The following is a 21,193-nucleotide window of genomic DNA, read 5'->3' as shown; positions in this document are numbered from 1 at the left end:
TGTCCAAACTGTCCCCACCCGGTCCCAGCATCTGTTGGGGAGTCAGACGAGGCAGCACAGGACCTGGACACACCATGCATTTGCGGCAACTGCCAGCGAAGAGCCCCGTCCCATGGAGCTGAAGAGTGGGGCCTGCCCCGCGGCCTGGAGGTGTGGGGCCAGTCGTTGGTGGCGGCGGGGATAGCCCTCTAGGCCCCCGCGCTGCATTTGCTGAGGAGTGCCGACACCAAGGGCACAACCTGATCTCAGCCGCGCATCCACGGCGAAGACCAACGAGAGGGCCCCGTCCCTCGCGGACTGCGGCCTGGGGCCTGTGCAGCGGCCTGGGGGCACGGGCAGGTTCGAAATGCTGTGGAGGCCACTTCGGGCCGGCAGAGTGGAGCCCGGATCACCGGAGGCGCTGCAGGCGTGGTGCTCGCTGGCGGTGGAGCCAAGATTGGCCTGATTTGATCCTGGTCAGTGCTGCGGCACGCCCGAGCTGCGGAGAGCAAAAGCAGCTCTGGCGACAAGAGAGGGGGGGCCGGCACCGAACCTGTGGAGTGGGTGGGGGCTGGACGACCCCCCCCACCAAGCGAGGAACTCTGCTGGAGGAACAAAGTGAGCTGAGGAGATCAGGGGGGGGGCCGGGGAGCTAAGACCGGCCCCCCATACTCGCTGGGCCCTGAAGTGCAGCACCACCTATGAACAGATGACAAGACCCGGAGAGAGAAAGGCAGTAGGCCGGGGATGACGAAAAGGGAGCTTGCTGGTTGGTGACGAGGTGCGAACCAGAGGTACGGAGCGGGCGGGCAGAGTGGCATCGCCCGGGAGGGTGCTGGACGACCCAGGTCTGGGGGTGGGGGGGTGGGTCCCGCTGCCCACCCCTCCCCTCGCTCGCCCACTGGCATCTAGTCCTGGCGGGGCCTGGTCGCTTGAGTAAAACCCCCTGCTGGCACTTAGTGGTGCTGCGTCCTGAGTGGCTAAACTCTGGGGTGTCCCCCCTGCACTGGGTCGGCCTGGTCCGTGCCCCCCGGACCCTACCTGGAAGGTGAATGGACGGAGATCCAGTAAAGAATACGATGCCCCAGACCTGTGTGGCGATTATGGGGAAAGACAAAGCCAGTAAACAGCGGCCAGTGTTGCAACAGCGGATTGATCAGTTCACCAGACAGGCGAACTCCCAGGGGGCAGACGACCCGGTGCCAGAGGCCCCTGCAGCAGAGGGGGTGAGTGAGATCATGCAGGCCATTCAGTCCTCCCAGCTGGCAGCTGAGACTAAGATTGGTGAACTGAGAAAGGATGTGGGCCTACTGCGGCAGGACTTACGGACAGCGGTGGGCAACATCAGGGAGGTCGTGGACCGGGTCTCCCATGCGGAGGATGAGATCAGGGACCTTAAAACTAAAGTCGCCCAGCTGCTGACCCGCACGGTGAACACCACAATAGGACCGAAGATGCTGAGAATTGCTCCAAGCCTAACAACCTGCACTTCATTGGCTTTCCGGAGGGAGCGGAGGCGAACCAGGCAATCGAGTTCCTGGAGCGCTGGATCAGCCCTGGGTTCCTGAGCAGCGACTCTCCCCCTGGTTTGTTATTGAGCGAGCCCACAGGGCGCTGCCACCCAAACCTCCTCCAGGAGGTCCCAGACGGCCAATGATCACAAGATTCCTCAACTTTAAGGACCGGGATACTATCCATAGAGAAGCAAGAGCACACCCAGACCTCTGCTGGGACAATCACAAGATCTTAATATTCCCGGACTATACTAGAGAGGTACAGGCCAGCCAGACGTCGCTCCTATGAAGGAGTCAAGCAAAAGCATAGGGCAATGCAATTGACCTATATGCTCCTTTTCCCTGTGCACCTCCAGGTTCTCATGAATGGGAAATCATTATTTTTGTACTCACCCGAGGCGGCGTGGGACTGGCTTACCGAGGAGCATTGGGTGCCCCCCTCCCCCTCTCCATCCCCCCTGACTCAGGGATGACTCCCCGGGGCCCAACCGCAACGACTTGCCGGGATCGAGGGGGGGCATAGACGCTCCCGGTCCCACTGAAGGGAAAGGAGTGGCCCGCATAGCCCATCCGCAGAGGATGTACCACCGAATCCAGATCATACAAGAGGAAAGACTACACCAGGCGGCCTGGAAGAAAAGAGACTTGCACCGACCATGGAGGACCGCCTCAGCCAGACTCCCTCGCTCCCCTAGAGGGTGACACGCACGAGCTCTATGCATTTGGAGGAGGGCACAGTGGAGAGCCTCCTGCCTGGCAGTGGGCGCGGATCGGAGGGTGGCAGCATTCCAGAAATCCGACTATATGGAGGGGTTCACCACTCCACACCAAAGACAGACAATTTGTTTCTGAGGTTCTGGTTGTGTTTAAGGGTGACAGATGCTTCTGGGCTGGAGGTATGGGGTGGGAGGCAGTTGGGGGGGGATGGGTGAAAATGTTAATGCAGCAATCTAATGTTTCACTGTGGATGAGTAGTAGTTGTGTTATCTTTTGGCTATTAGTTGGTCACAGCATGTCTCTTGGACAGGCACATTACACACACCATGGCCGGTTCCCCACACATGCCAGATCCATCTAAGAGAGTGCTTTCCTGGAATGTTAATGGGCTCCTCGATAAAATTAGGCGGTCCGCGGTCTTTAACACCCTCCGCCACTCTGCCCCATCCATAGTCTTACTCCAGGAGACCCACTTGCTTGGTACCCGGTGCCCTATGCTTATGCGAGGTGGGTATGACAGGATCTATCAGGTGGGCTTCTCCAGGGGTTCTAGGGGAGTGGCTGTCCTGGTGCATCGCTCGTTACCCATAGTGATAGCTACTTCCCAGTTGGATCCACAGGGACGGTATGCAGCAGTGTCCGGGACGCTCAGGGGGCACGCGGTCAATATCCTGAGCGCCTGTCCTCCCCCAGGAGCGTCTGAGCGCTTCTTGGTTGCCCTTCGGGAGGTAGTGGCAGGACTTCCCCCGGGTCTAACCATACGGTGGGGGGAAATCAATTCAGTCATAAACCCGGAGATGGACACCACCGGACCCCTGTCCACGAGCCGTTCTAATCGGGCGTCCGGACTGGGCAGTGGGCCTTGGCCTCTGCGATGTGTGGTGGATATGGCATCCTAGAACGCAGCAGTATACCCATATGTCAACAGCGCACTACACCCATGCTAGAATAGACCTTCTCCTCATGCCAGCTCTAGACGTTCCCAGAGTCACGGGGGTGAGGTACTTTCGCACAAGGTCTCAGATCACACACCGCTCCTCATTCAAAGAGAAGACAGTCACTACCAAGTGCCCTGTGTGGCGACTAAATGCCTGGCACTTTCAGGACGGTGACTATACTCAGGCCTTAGGGGACCAACTTAACCAATATTTCACAAACAATCTGGGGTCCGTGTCGTCCCCTGGTACACTCTGGGCTGCTTGCAAGGCCACCCTTAGGGGGCAAGCCAGACATCTCCTTCGCATGCTGGAGCGCACACGGAACCAAACGGTTTCGGAACTCGAGGCCAGGGCGTTGCAACTCGAACGCCAGCCCACCGTCTCCACACATGCATCCATAACGAGACAGCTGGCCTTGGTTAGGGAGGAGATCAAGCACTCGACTCTCGAAACGGCGAAGCACATGTGGCTCGCCTCGAAAGGCCACGTCTATGGGTGGGGGATAAAAATGTAAAGCTTTTGCATTGGCTTGCAACTTGACCCATGGCGAACAGAGTCGTCCCTGAGGTTGTCGACTAATCAGGAGCCATCTCCCGGACACCCTATGAAATCACGCAAAGCTTTGCCACCTATTACACAAGACTACGAAGACCGGCACAGGCCCGAGTGGAAAGAGAGCCCCCACCCTTGTTGGGTGAGGTGTCCTTCCCTAAAATCTGCAGTGGAGAGATAAGTCCGCTTCTGTACGCACTGGCGATGGAGTTACTCGTGAAGCTCATTAGGGAGGATCCCTTGATCAACGGCTGGTCTTGGTCCACTGGGTGAGAAGACCGGATTGCATTATACGCAGATGAAGTACTCTTGTTTCTGGCCAACCCGGCTAACAGTGGACCCCGAGTGCTGCTACTGCTGGGGCTGTTTTCTGAGGCCTCAGGCCTGACTCCAGTAAATCTCTGCTGGTTCAATTGCACCCCACAAGGGATTGTCATGACTGGCTAAGTACCATCCCTTTCCGACGCAACAGCTTCCAGTATCTGGGAAGAACTATAGCTCTGCTGCCCAAACTGGCATGGTCACTTAACGTCTCGCCACTCATTCAGAGGGTCAAGGAAGACCTCCAGATTCCTCTACCTGCTCCAGAACTTCCCATACCCCATCCACAAGCGGTGGTTTGAAGAAATGTACGTAAGTGCGCAATAATTCCGATGGTATAATACCTGCCCCCGGCTGGCATTCCACACCTGTCAAAGTGATGTGTATGAGGGTGGTTTGGGGATGTGTATGAGGACAGTTTGGGGATGTCCAATCTTTATCTTTACTACCTAGCAATGCACCTGCTGGTGATTTATGACTGGCTTCGGGGAGGCTGGTCAGATCCCACATATCAACTAGAACTTCTGACGATGGGCTTCCCTGGACTGCTTGGGATGCTATATGGTAACCCCCTACCGCGTAGGGTCCCTGAGGTAACAAGGGTGGTACTAATGGGTTGGAGGGCGGCGCTGAGGGCGAAGGGTTGGTGGCACTGCCTCACCCAACAAACCCCGCTGTGGCACGGGATGTGGCTGGGGGAGGTCTCAGCACTGGAGGGGTTCCCTAAATGGGATCTTATAGGCATTTCTCTATTGGGTGACGTCTGGGAGGGCTCCCATATGCGGTCCTTCCAGGAGCTTCAACAGAGGTACTCATTCGCCAGGACCCAATTTCATAGATATCCACAACTCAGGCACGCACTAAACGTGCATGTCGAGGCAGGTAGGTCCTTCCCGGGTTCAGCCCTGCGGGAGACAAGACGCTGATGGGCAGCCTAGGTAAAGGGGGAGTGACGCAAATATACCGCACCCTAGTCACTAACCCAACACCGACGCCTGGCAAACTCCGGGAGCGGTGGGAACACTGGCTGGGTCGGATAGAGGACGAGGACTGGAGAGACGCATTGATGGCCCGAGAACCTTGACTATGACCTCCCGTCTTCGTGTGGGGCAAACCTACTACCTACATACGGCCTACCTCACACTTGACAGGTTGCACAAAGCAGGTCTCCTACATCATGACGATTATCCCCGCTGCGGACTTCTACCACATGGTGTGGAGCTGTCCACACATAGTAACTTACTGGCGAGCAGTGGTGACTGACATCTCTAGAGTCCTGCAGGTAGAGGTGGAGGCTGCCCCGCTGCCACTTTTGTTGGGGGTCCTGGAGGGGGTGGGGTCCAGTAGACCGGAGCGGGCCTTTCTGGGAGTGGCATGTCTGGTGGCCAAGAGAGACATTGCAGCTGGTTGGGAGGCAGAGACGACGCCTGCACTTGCGAAGTGGCGTCGAGGGGTGGACTGGTGTGCCCAACAAGAAAAACTAGTGTGTGAGGCAAGAGGCTGCCCTGCTAAATATGAGTGTGGGGGAGATGGACGGGAACCTGGGGAGATCGTTCAACTGATATGCCTTAGATGCAGCGATTATTGTGTGCTCTGTCCCTGTCTAATATTGTATTGTAATCGTATTTATATAGCGCTTACTACCCCTGACGAGGCGTCGAAGCGCTTTTCGATGAGTAGCACGTTGAATAATTTCGATCGTACACTCATGTTACTTACGTGGGACTTGTATAGTGTTCAGTCAATGACGTGCGGATGTGACCTATTGGTTTCTATGTTGTTATGCAAAACTAATAAAGCTGCTAATAAAAAAAAAAAAGATTTAATGGTTAAGAATCCTTTGGTTTTGAAGAAGGCTGACCATCAGACATTGCCTCCAGCACAATCCGCCTAACTGTATCCTCCTAATCCTCCTTCTTACAGTGATGTTTCTTACTAGAAGTGGAGCAGAAGCTTGGAAGAAACATCATCTGTGTGGCGCTTCGTTGCTGCACGTTTATTCATCCCTATAGCCAGGAACAATTAGAAAACAGACCACACAGTAACACGCCTGACTAATGTGCTATAGTTACAAAGTAACAAAGCAATAACCCTAGAGATGTCCTTTAAAATAGCGGCGCCAATATCATCTTGAGTGCACCTACCTGAACAGGAGCACATGTGCATGCGCAGAGTTCTAAGAAACACACATGCACAGAGAATTCTCCAGCACGCATGTGCATAAATATTGAGGAGATGGGTGCCACACACTCCAATTTTTTTTTAGGGGTATTCTGCCCGCATTGAGTGCTCAGTGCCGATCATACCTGAACCAGCCAAGTCTGCACCAGCTCCCCGATTAAGGCACGACTGAGCTGTTCAGCCGATCCGAGCAGTTAAAGGCTATCTTGTATTTGCTTTTGCTACTCTTCTGAAGAGAAGCTGGAAGAAACTGCAAAGAAGCTAATACATGTATATTAAGAGCTGTGTTAAGAACTTTATAACTTTTTCTTTTTTTTCTCCCCTCCCTTGCTTTTTCTGTTCACACAATCAAGATCCAACAAAGGATTGACAACAACTGCTAAGCATCTCAGTGAATTATCTCACCACTGCTACATAACAGATGAATGGAGAAGCCACTGAACACTCTACCGACGTTGCAGACGACATGGAATGAATGGCACATGAAAAAAAAAAAGAGACAATGCAACTTATGCCCAATCTCACCAGAAAAAGAGCCAAAGTTTGCCTGTGTGCCAAACAGAAGCATTGAAACTGCAAATCGCTTTCAAGCCCTACAAAATGCCAAGGATTACAACACTAATCTTCAAAGCAACAGGGCAACTGTAACTGAAACTATTTCATGCCCTAAAAAGAAACTGCGGATCCCACCCATCATTCTGAAGAACTTGTCCACTCTTCAATCTTGTGGATCTACTGGAGGAACACTGTGCTTCCACTTTCACAATCAAGTCCCGGCGGGGCCACGTCAAAATCATGCTTGCAACACCTGTAGATTATGGGACTGTGACCAGCATACTTACGGAGCAGAAACTGGAATACCATATATTCTACTTGACCACGGTTAAAGCCGATCATTTTGTAATACAGAGACTACCGGTAAATGCATCCCTTGTACATATCACTCATGATTTATCAAAACTCTGACTTCCTGTAAAGAATATAACCCAGATTGCCTCACCAAAGGACAAGAACAAGACGTTTCCCGTTAGCTGTAACCCTGTCTGCAAATCAAGATGGAAAACCTGCTGATCTTTCAGTAGTCACAAGACTCTATAGTTGCACCATCAACACAGAAGCACCTAAGGGAAGACGGGGCCTAGTCATGTCCTACAACTGTCAACGCTTGCGGCACACCTCTGATTTCTGTCATAAGAAACCAAGGTGTGTTCGCTGTGGAGGGCGACATACCTCAAATCAATGCACCAGGAACAGAGAAACAGAATCAGCAATTTGTACAAACTGCACAAGAAATCACCATGCAAGCCATCAGGGTTGTCCCTACCTGCAGAAAGCAAAGAAGGACGAACCACAGAAGCAACTACCTTAACCACAAAAGGTGTCTCGCCCTTTCACCAGCAACAGGCCTGGGCCAGCGGAAGACATACACCCACAAACCCGAAACAGCATACAGGATCCCAAGCCACCCCTTAACAAACAACCATAGCGATACGCATGTGGATGGGAGGTCTAATGCAGATGTTACAAGACCCAGGCAAGACAATCCACCAACACCAACCATCCCAGTTTCGCCTTGCGGAATAAGCAGTGCTGTCAACTGGCAGAAACTCATTGTGAAGATTGCAAAGGTAGCGGCAGATATGAACATAACTGTGGTGGCAATGGTGGCGAACCTCATTGTCACACTTTTCCATGGTGAAAAAAAAAAACAACCATCATGGAAGCCAAGACTAAGAAAAACTCTGTCTTCTTGATAAGGAATGCCAACAGCATTAAAAAAAAAAAACTGGCAAACTCCTGCACCTGATGGAATCTAAGGATGTGAATGGAGCACTAACCTCTGAAGACCCATCAACCTAGAAAATTATAGGAGCATACCGCACAGTCCACTCAAATGGTTCCAAAGGTGGAGGAACAGCCATGATCATCAGCATAAAACTGAAGCAAAACGAAATTGCACTACCGCCACTGGGGAGTATTGAAGAGACTGGTGTACAGATCCAGACATCTGCAGGCCCATTTTATTTGATAGCTGCCTAATCAGCCCCAAGCCAGCTATGCCCAAGCGACATAGATGCTTTACTGGACTCCAGCATCCCGAAATTAACTGCAGGCGACCTTAATGCCAAGCATCAGTGCTGGAACTCCTGGACTGCAAACAGCAAAGGACATGATCTTCTTGTCCACTCAAGAAAGAAGGACTTTGTAGTTGCTGGCCCAACTCATCCAATACACTATCCAGGTGCTGTACCTCAGAAAACAGATGCCCTGGATTTAGTCATCATGAAGAACCTTTACCGGTCTATGGAGCTGGAGACTTTAACAGCACTGACATATGTCCACAAACCAGTATTGACCACTGTAATCAAAAACCAAAAACAGGGCACCGGGTACATCTTCCACGAGGCAGACTGGAGCCTCTACAAGAGAAACCTGGACGAAACACTGACTCTTGGTTCCTTACGCTGTATCGAAGACATTTACCAAGCGGTTAACCACTTCACAGCTGCAGTCCACACTGCTATTGAATGCAGAGTCTCTCAAAGGTAATGCTGTCCCATCTATGACCTCTCGAATGGCATCAAGCAGTCAATAGCCGACAAATACAAAACATTAAGACAATGGCAGAAGTATTGCACCTGTGACCTGTTGAAGAAATACAACAAGCTTACAAAACTGCTAAAGACACAAATAAGCTAGCACAGAGGTGAAAAATGGGAAGAAGCCATAGCTAGCTTGAAGAACTCTGATAACTCTCTCCGGGGAATGAATCAACGTATGACTGGAAAAAAGGAGCCAATCCCACCGATACAAGGAAAGACTCACCTTGCATGCAGCAACAGAGACAAGGCAGAGGTCCTTGCTGACACACTATATGTATCCCTCAAGCCTAACCAGGCCAGCAATCTAACAGCAGAAGTAGAGCAAGAAGTCAACAAGCATCACCTGGAGCACCCACTAGAAACAGGAGCTGTAACCATTGAAGAACGTTCAAGTGATGTAGTACTAAGCCGGACAAAGAAACCGAAAAATGGCAGGACTTCTGGAAAAGACTGAATAACCAACCAAGCCATCAAGATGCTCCCAAATGCAGCAGTGGATCGTCTTGCTGAGATCTTCAATGTGTGTATCCAGCACCAGCACTTTCCTAAAACCCGGAAAGAAGCAAGAGTTATACTATTCCCTAAGGCTAGGAAACCACTAAGAGATCCTGCAATCTACTACCCTATAGGTCTGCTATCTGGCCTATCAAAGTTCTTCGAAAAGTTAATTCTTGCCTGTCTCAGCAACTTTGCATCAAGCAAAAACGTTCTTGCCAAATAACAGTTTGGGTTCCAGAAAGAACACTCAACAAATCATCAACTTTGCAAAGTTGTGCCATGGATTTCGACTCTGGAGACAGGCCGGTAGGGCTGGGGCCAAAGCAGTTGTCGTCATCCGTCATCTCTGCAGGCTTGTAGATCAGCAGTCCTTTGTAGTTCAGGTTGCAGGAATCTGATTCCCTGGGCTCTGGGGAGCCCCTAAATATAGGGGTGTGTTTAGGGCTGGGAGGGCAGTAGCCAATGGCTACTGTCGTGGAGGGGGGCTACACCCTCTTTGTGCCTCCTCCCTGTGGGGAGGGGGGCACATCCCTAATCCTATTGGGGGAATCCTCCAAAACTAAGATGGAGGATTGCTAAAGGCAGGTCACCTTAAGGGCTGTCCTGATTGGTGGGTGACTCCTCCTTTGTTTTTTAAATTATCTCCTCCAGCCTTGCCGCCAAAAGTGGGAGCAGTGGCCAGAGGGGTGGGCATCTCCACTAGCTGGGATGCCCTGGGGCATGGTAACAAAGGGGGTGAGCCTTTGAGCCTCACCGCCAGGTGTTACAGTTCCTGCAGGGGGAGGTGTGAAGCACCTCTACCCAGTGCAGGCTTTGTTCCTGGCCACAGAGTGACAAAGGCACTCTCCCCATGTGGCCAGCAACTCTTCTGGTTGTGGCAGGCTGGCAGAAACTGGTCAACCCCACGCTAGAAGTCGGATTGGTCTTCAGGGGGCATCTCTAAGATGCCCTCTGGGTGCATGTTACAATAAATTGCACACTGGCATCAGTGTGCATTTATTGTGCTGAGACGTTTGATACCAAACTTCCCAGATTTCAGTGTAGCCGTTATGGAACTGTGGAGTTTGTTTCTGACAAACTCCCAGACCATATACTCTTATGGTTACTCTGCACTTACAATGTCTAAGGTTTTGCTTAGACACTGCAGCGGCATAGTGCTCATGCACATATGCCCTCACCTGTGGTATAGTGCACCCTGCCTTAGGGCTGTAAGGCCTGCTAGAGGGGTGACATACCTATGCCACAGGCAGTGTGAGGTTGGCATGGCACTCTGAGGGGAGTGCCATGTCGACTTAGTCATTTTCTCCCCAGCAGCACACACAAGCTGTGAGGCAGTGTGCATGTGCGGAGTGAGGGGTCCCCGGGGAGGCATAAGACATGCTGCAGCCCTTAGAGACCTTCCCTGGCATCAGGGTCCTTGGTACCAAGGGTACCAGTTACAAGGGACTCATCTGAGTACCAGGGCTGTGCCAATTGTGGAAGCAAAGGTACATTTTGGGGAAAGAACACTGGTGTTGGGGCCTGGTTAGCAGGGTCCCAGCACACTTTCAATCAAAACTTAGCATCAGCAAAGGCAAAAGGTCAGGGGGTAACCATGCCAAGGAGGCATTTCCTTACACCCACTGATCAAAACATTTGCTGACATTTCTGAAAACCTTCTTGACCACTACCTGAGGCTTATCACAGCACTGACCCTTTGAACCAGTTCACCTGTGACAATGTGTCACTGATCAACAAGAAAACAAAACTGCGTCTTGAAAACTCAAGGTGAATATAGAGTAATGAGGTTGCAGTCTCTGTATCCAAAAATACCCAGGGATGTGGAATTCCTATCGCCCGACGCTCAGGACATATTGTTTGGGGTCAAGGGCAACAGGTTTTCATGTTTGTTTTATCCTTGGGACAAGTAGGTCCAACCCCCTGCAGCACAAACCCTGTGGCTGCCGGTTTAGAGAGAAAGAAACTGTCTGCAGTTGAGGTAATATCAGTGTTCATACGTTAATGCTGTTTAAACTTGTATTTATGGTTCATTAATGAAAAGCCTTCATTATTATTGTGAGCACTGTAAATAAACGTTTCAAGGTTACAGTGCACTACTGACAGTGGGTCTAGTTAAAAAAAATAACACGTTTGAAAAGTTTAACAATATGTGTCATGCTCCCAGAATGCTCTCTGCAAGAGTGATGATTCTTTGCTTTCAAAATAGAATGTTCAGAAAAAATGCAAGTAAGAAAAAAAGGTTTTGCTACTATGAAATTTTATGTGCTATTTCTTTGAAGCGTCATTTAGTAAAATGTGTTGGTGCATGCTAGTATTTCCCAAAAATATTCCGAATGGAAAAACAGTGTAACCATTTTCAACAAGATTAGGGGAAGCATGAAAATAAACAAGCACTGGCAACGCCAACTGATCCAACATTTGTTGTGAGTCTTTTGGTTTTGTCAATGCATGTCTTGTTTTGACATGGTTTTTGGAACACGTTATTGTTGTGGGAGCTACCAGGCCCTCACCATTGTAACAAACACTGGCAAAAAGAAAAAAAGGTTTTTGGTCTTAAAAAGCACACAGTGCCACCGGTGGCATAACAAAGGCCTCCGCAACCCACCTCCAGGGGGACCCCTTCAGCACAGCACTTGCCCTGAGTGAGTCTTGAGGGTGGCCCTCCATTTTCTTTGCAGGGGTGGGTCCCTCTAGTTTTGTTACGCCACTAATTGCCACAGTAGTTCCTGGCACTGAACAAAACTACTTTGTGTGCCAATATGCTCATTGTGGAAAAGCAGAATGCGATCACTCACAGAAAAGCCAGACGACAGATAGACAGAGAAATAGAAGTTTAATGCCAGACCTAATTAGGGATCCAATTCTTAAAGAACGTCACAAAAGTGCAGCTGTGGTGTGTCTTTGAATTAGTGGCTTTCATGAATTCACAAGAACTTACATAGGTACACCAGGAAATCATACTCCTAGAAAATATTTGTGAACTGTACTTAAGCACAAGCAAATATGCAAGGGTAGATTTGCTCATGTGAAAATCTATTGAGCATTTACAAGTTCACATTCTATCCAACCACTTTTTCCCAACCCTGAAAGAACTTCTACTTCTGCCATTGTGAGGAGTACATTTCCAACCTTTCTTATTATGGGAAAAGATTAGAGAAGAGCTGGGGAAAATCCTTAAAATATGCAAGATAGCAGGTTTGCAGATTCAAAGGCATTCTAGCCCTGGAACTACTTTTTACTGCTTCCTCCAGCCCCAGTATGTAGATCTGCAGAAAGGTGGCAAAATAAGGAAATTGTTATAGCAGGGATTGAAATTGCAAGTATTCAAGCCCTGCTATAGTAGTAGCCCTGGCATAATCAGAGGCTATTATCAAAAGTTAATATAATGAGATTGCTGCCATAATTTGGGAACAAGTAGATTTTTTTTTTTACAGGACAAGTAGATTTAAGAAGCAACCTTTTCAATGGACAAGTAGATATTTTATTAAATTCCACATCCCTGCCTATGATATAATCGTTAGAGTGAAGTGAATGCAGGTTTAGAATGTTCAGTTTGCGTTTAGAAACGTATGAATTAAGACCTGAAAACTAACCTCCGTGTGGTGTACTTATTGCCGAGTGCCCGAGCTGGGGAGGACGTTACAACTCCACTGCCTGTGAAGGCAACATCAACCCCAACTTGTGCATTGGAACAGGCTCGGGATGTAGGAGGCTGGCCTGGTTTGTGGTGGGTACCTAAGGTACATATGCCTTATACCAGGTCCAGTTATCCCTTATTAGTGAAATGTAGGCAGTGTTCTAGCAGCTTAGGCTGTCTAGAGGTAGCTGTAGCTGAGCAGCTTAGGCTGAACTAGGAGACATGCAAAGCTCCTGCACTATAGTGAAACACTACTTATACACAATAAAAGACAATACTCAGTGTTACCAAAAATAAAGGTACTTTATATTAGTGACAGAAGGCCAAAAATATCTTAGAGGCAATACTCCTTCTGGGTGTAAGTATTATACACAATATATACACTAGTAACCAAAATCAGGTAAGTACACAGTCATAGACAAGTGCAAACAGTAGAAAATACAATAGATTGGAATGGGCGTAGGGGCAACCCAAACTATATACTAAAATAGTGGAATGTGAATGTCAAATTCCCCCCTAGGCAAGTGTAGTATGCAGAGGGGCAACTGTGAGTGCAAGAAAACACCAAAGGTAAGTCAAGTACCCCACCCAAGAGCCCAGGACAGCAGGAGTAAAGTACAGCAAGTTTCCTCAGGACAAACTACAAGTTGTGATAAAGGATTTTGCAAGAACCAAGCAAGAATGCAAGCACCAAACGATGGATTCCTGGACCTGAAGACTTGTGGAGAGGGGAGACCAAGTCCAGAAGTTAAAGAAGAGTCCAGGAAGAACAGGAGCCAGTGCCAACCTAGAAGAAGGAGCAAAAGTGGATCCTCCGGGCATAAGAAAAGTACAGACGAGCACCAAAGAAGATGGCTACGGGTTCCTGCTTGGTGCAGGAGATTTCCCATGTCGAATTGTTGGATGCAGGCTGTTTGAGTCGCTGGATTTCGCCAAAAAGCCTTGGTTCAAGCAAGTATGCGGTTTGCATCAAAGAGGAGCTGCCTGGACCCAGGAGGGAACTGGGAGTCTTAACTCGGACTGAGGAGAAATAGGGGGCTCTCAGCACTTCAGAGAGTCCTCAGAAGACCGGGCAGCACCCACAGAAGTCCCAGAACATGGGGACAAAGAAGATGCAAAGTGCGGTTGTTGCAGCACTACACAGGAAGGTCCCACGCTACCGGAGGTAAACTCAGGGAGTTGTTCGTTGTAGGGTGGAGTGCTGGGAACCTGGCCTACACGGTGCACGAAGGATTCTTTGAAGAAGTGCACAGAAGCCCAAGGAGCTGCAGAAGACGTGGTGCACAGGGGTACTGTCGCAGCACAGGAAAGCAAGCTCTTACCTCCACCAAATTTGGACAGCTGGACCTTTGGACAGTCTGGGTCACTTCATTCCACCACCTGTGTTCCAGGGAGCATGCTCGTCATCAGGAGAAGAGTCCCAGAGTACCGGTTGTCGTCGCAGAAGGGTGCCTGCAGGAGCAGGGAAGTGACTCCGTCACTCCAAGGGAGATTCCTTCGGTTCTTCTGGTGCAGGGTGAAGACAGGAAGTCCTCAGAGTGTGCACACCTTGGAAACTGTTACAAAAGCTGGCTGGAGCTGAAGTTGCAGGTCACAGGAGTTGTCCTGGATACTTTGTTGTAGTCCCAGCGGTTCCTGGAGCAGTCTGCGGTTGATCCAAAGGTCAAAAGCTGAAGCAGAGGATGCAGAGGAGTTCTGGAGGAATCCTGCAAACCGAATCTGAGGAAACACCCAGAGGAGAGACCCTAAATAGCCCTGAGAGGAGGATTGGCTACCTACTCAGGAGGTGTCTCTGACGTCACCTGCTGGCACTGGCCACTCAGAGATCTCCAGAGGGTCCCCACACTGTGGAATCCAAGATGGCTAACAGCAGGGGCACTCTTGAGGAGCTCTGGGCACCATCCCTGGGGTGCTGATGGACAATGGAGTGGTCACTCCCCTTTCCTTTGTTAAGTTTTGCGCCAGAGCAGGCACTGGGGGTCCCAGAACCGGTGTAGACTGGATTGTGCAATGAGGGCACTGTTTGTGCCCTTCAAATCATTTCCAGAGGCTCTTGGAGGCTACCTCTCCCAAGCCTGTAACACCTATTTTCAAAGGGAGAGGGTTTAACACCCTCCTCCCAAAGGAAATTCATTGTTCTGCCTTCCGAGGATTGAGCTGCTCAGTCCCCAGGAGGGCAAAAACCGGTCTGTGAGGTGGCAGCAGCTGGGGCTGCAGTGGAAACCTCAGAGAGCTGGTCTGGCAGTACTGGGGGTCCATGGTGGGAGCGCCCAGGGAGCATGGGATTGCCCACCCCCATACAAGATTTGGATTGGGGGGGACAATTTCATGATCTTAGACACCTCACATGGCCATATTCGGAGTTACCATTGTGAAGCCACATATATGTATTGACATATATGCAGTTCACGTTTATAATGGTATCCCCACACTTACAAAGTCCGGAAAATTGTCCCTGGACAACGTGGGGGCACCTTTGCTAGTGCAAAGGGGGCCCTCACACACAGTAACTTTGCACCTAGCCTTCAGTAAATGAAGGTTAGACATATAGGTGACTTATAAGTTACCTTAGTGTAGTGCAAATTGCTGTGAAATAGTGTGGGCACTATTTCATTCAGGCTGCAGTGGCAGTCCTGATGAAAGGTTTGTATGAGCTCCTTATGGGTGGCAAAAGAAATGCTGCAGCCCATAAGGATCTCCTGGAACCCCAATGCCCTGGGTACTTAGGTACCACACCTATAAGGGAGGTCCAGTGTGCCAATCAGAATTGGAATATGGAGTCACTAAAGTATAATGACAACTTTGGTAAGTAGAGAGAGCATAAGCACTGGAGTTCTGGTTAACAGAACTTCGGTGACACAGTCAAGCATACGGACAACACACATAGGCCATAAACTATGAGCACTGGGGTCCTGGCTAGCAGGATCCCAGTGAGACAGGCAAAACACACTGACAAATAGGGTTTTGAACTATGAGCACTGGGGTCCTGGCTAGCAGGATCCCAGTGAGACAGGCAAAACACACTGACAAATAGGGTTTTAAACTATGAGCACTGGGGTCCTGGCTAGCAGGATCCCAGTGAGACAGCAAAAAAGACACTGACAAACATTGACAAAAATAGGGGTAACCATGCTAGAAAGAGGTGACTTTCTCACACGGGACACAAAAAAAAAAATGGACCTCACAGTCCCTCATCACACTGCCTCACTTATAAGTACAATCCATATATTACAATAGCCACATACACCAACACACACAACATACAGCTGAATGGGATTAGGTGACAAAACAGTCATAAATATGATTGTGCACTGGCAAAACATGCACCCAGTGCCAATTAACTCATATTTCGTGGGTGAGGGAAAAACATTTAAATTTAGAGTAGCGAGGGAAGATCTTAAAACAAGACCTTTTCTCTCGTTCTGCTCTAAATCCCCTTGTGCAGCGTACAAACCATGTACAAAGGTTAAAATGCTACAGACTATGTTTAAAAGTGCTGCCCTAGACTTGGCACACAACAGGTTAGGGCTCGTAATGTGTAAATGAATTGTACGTTCAGAATTACATGTTTAAGTTGTATGCCCCAGATATGCACTGGTGAAAGGGAATACATAAAGGAGAGGGTGAAACCTGATGCTGAAGAGGTAATCCATGATATGCGAGACATGAAGCTGGAGGATTTCAGAATGGTGTAGTGAGTAAAAGCCCTGGATTCACCTTTCCGAGATGAGCATACAAAACTGGCTGTATCTCAGATGCCAGCTTGGCTGGTGCAATATAGATGCGACCATCAATCTCTGTGCTCTACAAAGAGGGAAAGCATTGGAAGTGTATGTAGTTTAAACGCCGTAATGACCCACTGGATAGCACTGTGAAACACTCAGACTGTTTTCAGAATCAAGACTTTCTATCGTAACCAACCATAAACATCCACTCACACCCTGAACTCACCCAGACACCAGGAGGTGAGGCATTTCACTATATACACTATACAAGAATCATATGCTGCATTAAAACAAAACTACAGAAACACACCTGGAAAAAGAAAATACTCTTAGGCAATGAAGGATGTAATGAAGATGAAGGTGAACTGTAAATAGGAACAGCACTGTCGGCATGGTTTACCTTCACTTCTACAGTCAATAAATATTGAGAAATTGATCAATGCTTTTGCCTTGAAATTTAAGGATATGGATATAGAGCCCATTGGTGACCCATTTCAAAGTCACTTTTAGGAACTGCTGTGCTTAAAGCCTTGGGTGGGTGATAAGTTTAAAAGAGCTGCACAGCCTAATGAGATTGCACTGGTCAATGGTGATATGAGAGACAATGTGAATAATGAAGAGAAATGGAACAGAATAATACAAGTGGAGTGATGACGGTGTCATCAGACTTGAGGGAGCGTTAGCGTTAAGATGTGGGGGGAAGGTATCAACTAAGGCTTTAGGAAAGAAGTATTTTCCAGTCCGCTCCAATGGATTTCATTTGGTCCCCACACAAACCTATCTGATTCTAGCAAAAATTGAGAGCTTCAGTCTAGCCTTTGCTGATATACAAAGGCAATTATGTATGTCCTGTACAACTTTTAGTGTCACAGTAGGTGGTCATGGTGAAGGACTTTGGAGTGGAGAGCAGGGAACTACTCAGAGTAGCAGTAAGTGACTTTCTCCATTTTGCCTTTGTACATTTTAACTGGAAGGAGTGGGCCTATAATCACAGCTTGCCAAACAACTTGTGATGGAATTGCTTTAATCCCAGGGTGATTTATTTGTATGTGTATAATTGTGTGGTGTTAATCCTGAAAGATCCATGAAATGCATTTAAGGCCTTGTTTAAGGAGGCACATTACTTAAAGAGTTTTAACGTTTCAGCACTTGGACTTCATTAAGATGGTTATAGTCTGCTCTTGTAAAGTTTGCTCATCAGTGCCAGGTTCAAGTTTGGATATGTGGTGACTGAAGTAACAGTTAATGTCCTTGCAGGGAATGATCTTCGAAATCAGTAGTTACTAACAGAATCGGAACATGATTGCAGAAGTGCGTATGTGCCCATTGAACCTCCTCTCGCTGTAACAATATTGAATAGAAATTAGGATTATGCTTAAAATGTGTCCTGGAAGCTGTTTTTGCATAAAGTCAGGGTTGAAACTTTGGGCTGGTTTTTGGACTGAATTTGGGCTTCAACTTGGACAGCATTGGACTTGGGTCGGGTCTCAAAATCTGGCAACACTGGCTGGGGATGGTGATCATCCCAAGTTTAATGACTGGGATGAAAACACACGGATAATGTTGCTTCACTGTATCTACACTCCAGATGTAGACTCCACCACATCAGTATTACTTCCCAATGCCTCTTAAACCTTTAAGAACCCTTCTTCTAATTTATGCCTGTGCCACACCTGTTCGACGCTCACAGCGATAATCACAGAGAGTAAAGGAACATCATGGGCGCTACAGAGAGACAAACACAGGTAAAAAAAAGGAACGCCTATAAAAACAAAAATCTATCTTGCAAATCTAGGGAACAGAATAAGTACAAGTAACGCAGGCTTCAACCGTTGACAGGGGAGTCAAGTAGGTAGTTCAATGGACGTCTTAAACAATGACTGTCGCTCATGTATATTTTTTAGTTTTACATGTATATGTTTACTTAAACCTGTCTTGTTAGGGTCAAGCGTGGAGGTGCTCTGGCCCCAGTTGTAATCTCTCTGTGGGCCTTTAACCACACCCATCAGTTTGGTGCTCGAGAGCACCGGTAAACTACTGAAAACATATGAGGCTCTGTATTTTTCGCATGGCTTCTGGACTACTTTTTCTTTTTATTTCTAAGCAGCGTAATCCGCTGGGCAGTAGTCAATCACTTTGCATGACACTGACCCTGTTACATGGATAATTGCACTTTTGCTGATAAGCTTGGCTGAGAGCGAACTTCTGTTTCCTTTTGTGGGCCTCCTTCACACTCATGGCGGCTGTCGGCTCGCTTATATGAAAATGTTTCACTTTTTATTTTCAGTTTACGTGGCAAGAAAAGTCTGGTTAGTAGTTTACAACGCTAATAGCTCTAACTCGAACAAATGCGAGCCGCATTGCATTGCAAATGCTTGTTATGATGTTCCGTCCTTCCTTGCCTGTGCCCTAACCCCCTCCCACTGCGCTTCATGACCCGTCCATCCATCACTGCTTGTTATTATTTTGGGCAGACTTTGAATGTTTCTCCACATTTCCTTCTTAGTGGTCAGCTGTTTTCTTTGACACTTCTTTCCCCCACTCCGATGTTTATGTGTTGCTGACTCCATTCACATGTGCAGTCTGTTTGGTTCTAGTGCGTGGTGTTCCCCCTTTTAATGTCCTTTTAGTGTTTAGCTGACTTGCTGATTGGATCACGTGTGCATGGTTGCTATTACCTGGCACATGTGCAATAGAAGTTTAATTTTCACGCATATGGGTACGAAGTGGGTGTTGACACCATATGTGGTTGTTCGACAACTGTGGTTATAACTGTAAAGACTGGTAATTCAGTGAATGTGTGCGAATATACCTGTCGTGGGTATTGGCCCTTGCTCTAGGTATGTGTACTCTTTGTAGGTAGGCCAACGTTTTTATAGCTAAATGTGACGTTTACCACTTTACCCATCAAACTAAGTATTACTGCCCCCATTATAAATTGTGCCCCCGTGTGGCTTCCCTGTGTGGCTCATGTTGTCAATAATATTGCACTGTGCAAAGCTAAGATTATTTGACATATCGGGTGTGTGCGCAAATGTACCTCTTGATCCTTTATCTATTTATTGAACCTCTGTGTGTGTTGTCTGCTGTAATCAATGACATTGTGCTGGTGTAATCGGTGCCCTTTCCCGTGTGCAGTTGTTAGAGGTGAGCGTCTTCCTCTTGTGTAGTTGTAAATAGTCGCCACAGTCACTTGTGTTCAGGTGTGAGTAACACTTGCCCAGCCCCCTGTGTGCAGCTGTTAGTGATGTCGCTGTGTACGCAGCCATTAATAGTGGCCCCTTTAGGTGTTTGTGATTGTTAAGAGGCTTGTCTTCTGTGTGTAACTGCTCTGCTTTCTCCCCTCCCTCGTCCTCTCTCCGGTGATGGATTTGCCCAGGCCCCAGGAAGCAGCAGCAGCTCCTCGTTCTCCCTGCGGCCGACGAATATGGGGGACTACTATGACCCAGAACACCCTATTGCGTAAGTATTTGCACCAGGCGTTGCTCCCACTCCCCAACCACGCAAAAGTAAATTTAAATACAAATGTTTATTTTGGACGGCCCGTGACTTCCACACGGTCCCTTTTATGTGAAACTGTTTTACTTTTCATTTTCAATTTAGGTGGCAAGAAAAGTCAGATTATGAGTTTACAACGCTAAAAGCTCTAACTCGAGGAAATTGGAGACCCATTGCAATGCAAATGCTTGTATGACTTCTATAGCCGAGAGACGCTATGACTGAAATTGCGCAATTCTGTTACCCCCCCCCCCCAACACCATAAAATCATGTCACCTATTCCAAATAGTTGAGAAGGTCGGGGAATACTAGCTCCAGGGGGATCAGGGGAGGGGGACAAGCAAAGGCGATGGCCTGCTCCCTCACTCACCCGTGTGCCCGCTGCTGTAGACTGAAGTACACATGTGGAGCTGTAACAGGATCGGCATAAGCCACCTCCATGTTGACATCTCAGCTGCTGCGTTTCATAAGTCTCGTGGTCACTGGGCAGCTGCCGAATCAATCGCAGGTACCCCACCTCAGTGCTTCCGGGTTCTGCGCCCCCCCCCTCCAGTTCTCGGAGGCGGGCACTGCAGTAACAGACCGGTGAGAGCCTGTGACATCACTAAGTCGCGGCACACGTGCACGTCGACATTTACAGTGCTCTTGGACAGGTGCTGGCCGCCATGTTACAGTCAGGCGAATATTACGAGTTAAAATGACTGTTTCTTGTTTTTTTGGTTTTCATTTGGTTGCATCCCTTTGTTCTGTCAGTATGATGGCTCCTCCTACTATGAGAAGTTGCTGGATTCGTGTGAAAACTCCTTTTAACCCCTACGCCGCCAGGCCTTTTTCCTTCCTGTGCCAAGCATTTTTTGGGACTATTTGGAGCAATTTGCACTTAGGACCTCATAACTGTTTGTCCACATAAGCTATCCACTCCAAATTTGCGTCCTTTTTCCCCAACATCCTAGGGATTCTAGGGGTACCCAGAGTTTCTGGATCCTGGAGGAGGCCAAGAAATTAGCCAAAATACAGCAAAAATGTATTT

At 48.5% G+C, this 21,193-nt stretch overlaps 1 protein-coding gene across 4 annotated transcripts in view; it reads right to left on the bottom strand.

The window, feature by feature from the left end:
- PGAP6 (post-GPI attachment to proteins 6) overlaps nt 1–20,857 on the bottom strand; it is a 960,879-nt gene extending 940,022 nt beyond the window's left edge. For 2 of the 4 annotated variants that reach the window (XM_069210654.1, XM_069210653.1), the window contains exon 1: nt 20,534–20,840. In XM_069210654.1, coding sequence (XP_069066755.1) covers nt 20,534–20,612 — 79 coding nt within the window. In that variant the 5' untranslated portion in view covers nt 20,613–20,840. Of the gene's footprint in view, nt 1–20,533 lie in introns of all 4 variants that reach the window. The other 2 variants (XM_069210651.1, XM_069210652.1) reach the window with 2 other exon arrangements.
- Between the last annotated feature and the right edge of the window lie 336 nt (nt 20,858–21,193).

This window comes from Pleurodeles waltl, chromosome 10, assembly GCF_031143425.1.
Source record: "Pleurodeles waltl isolate 20211129_DDA chromosome 10, aPleWal1.hap1.20221129, whole genome shotgun sequence".
Classification (NCBI taxonomy): Eukaryota; Metazoa; Chordata; class Amphibia; order Caudata; family Salamandridae; genus Pleurodeles; species Pleurodeles waltl.
The sequence above is the reverse complement of the archived record's forward strand: the minus strand, read 5'-3'. Positions and strand labels throughout refer to the sequence as shown.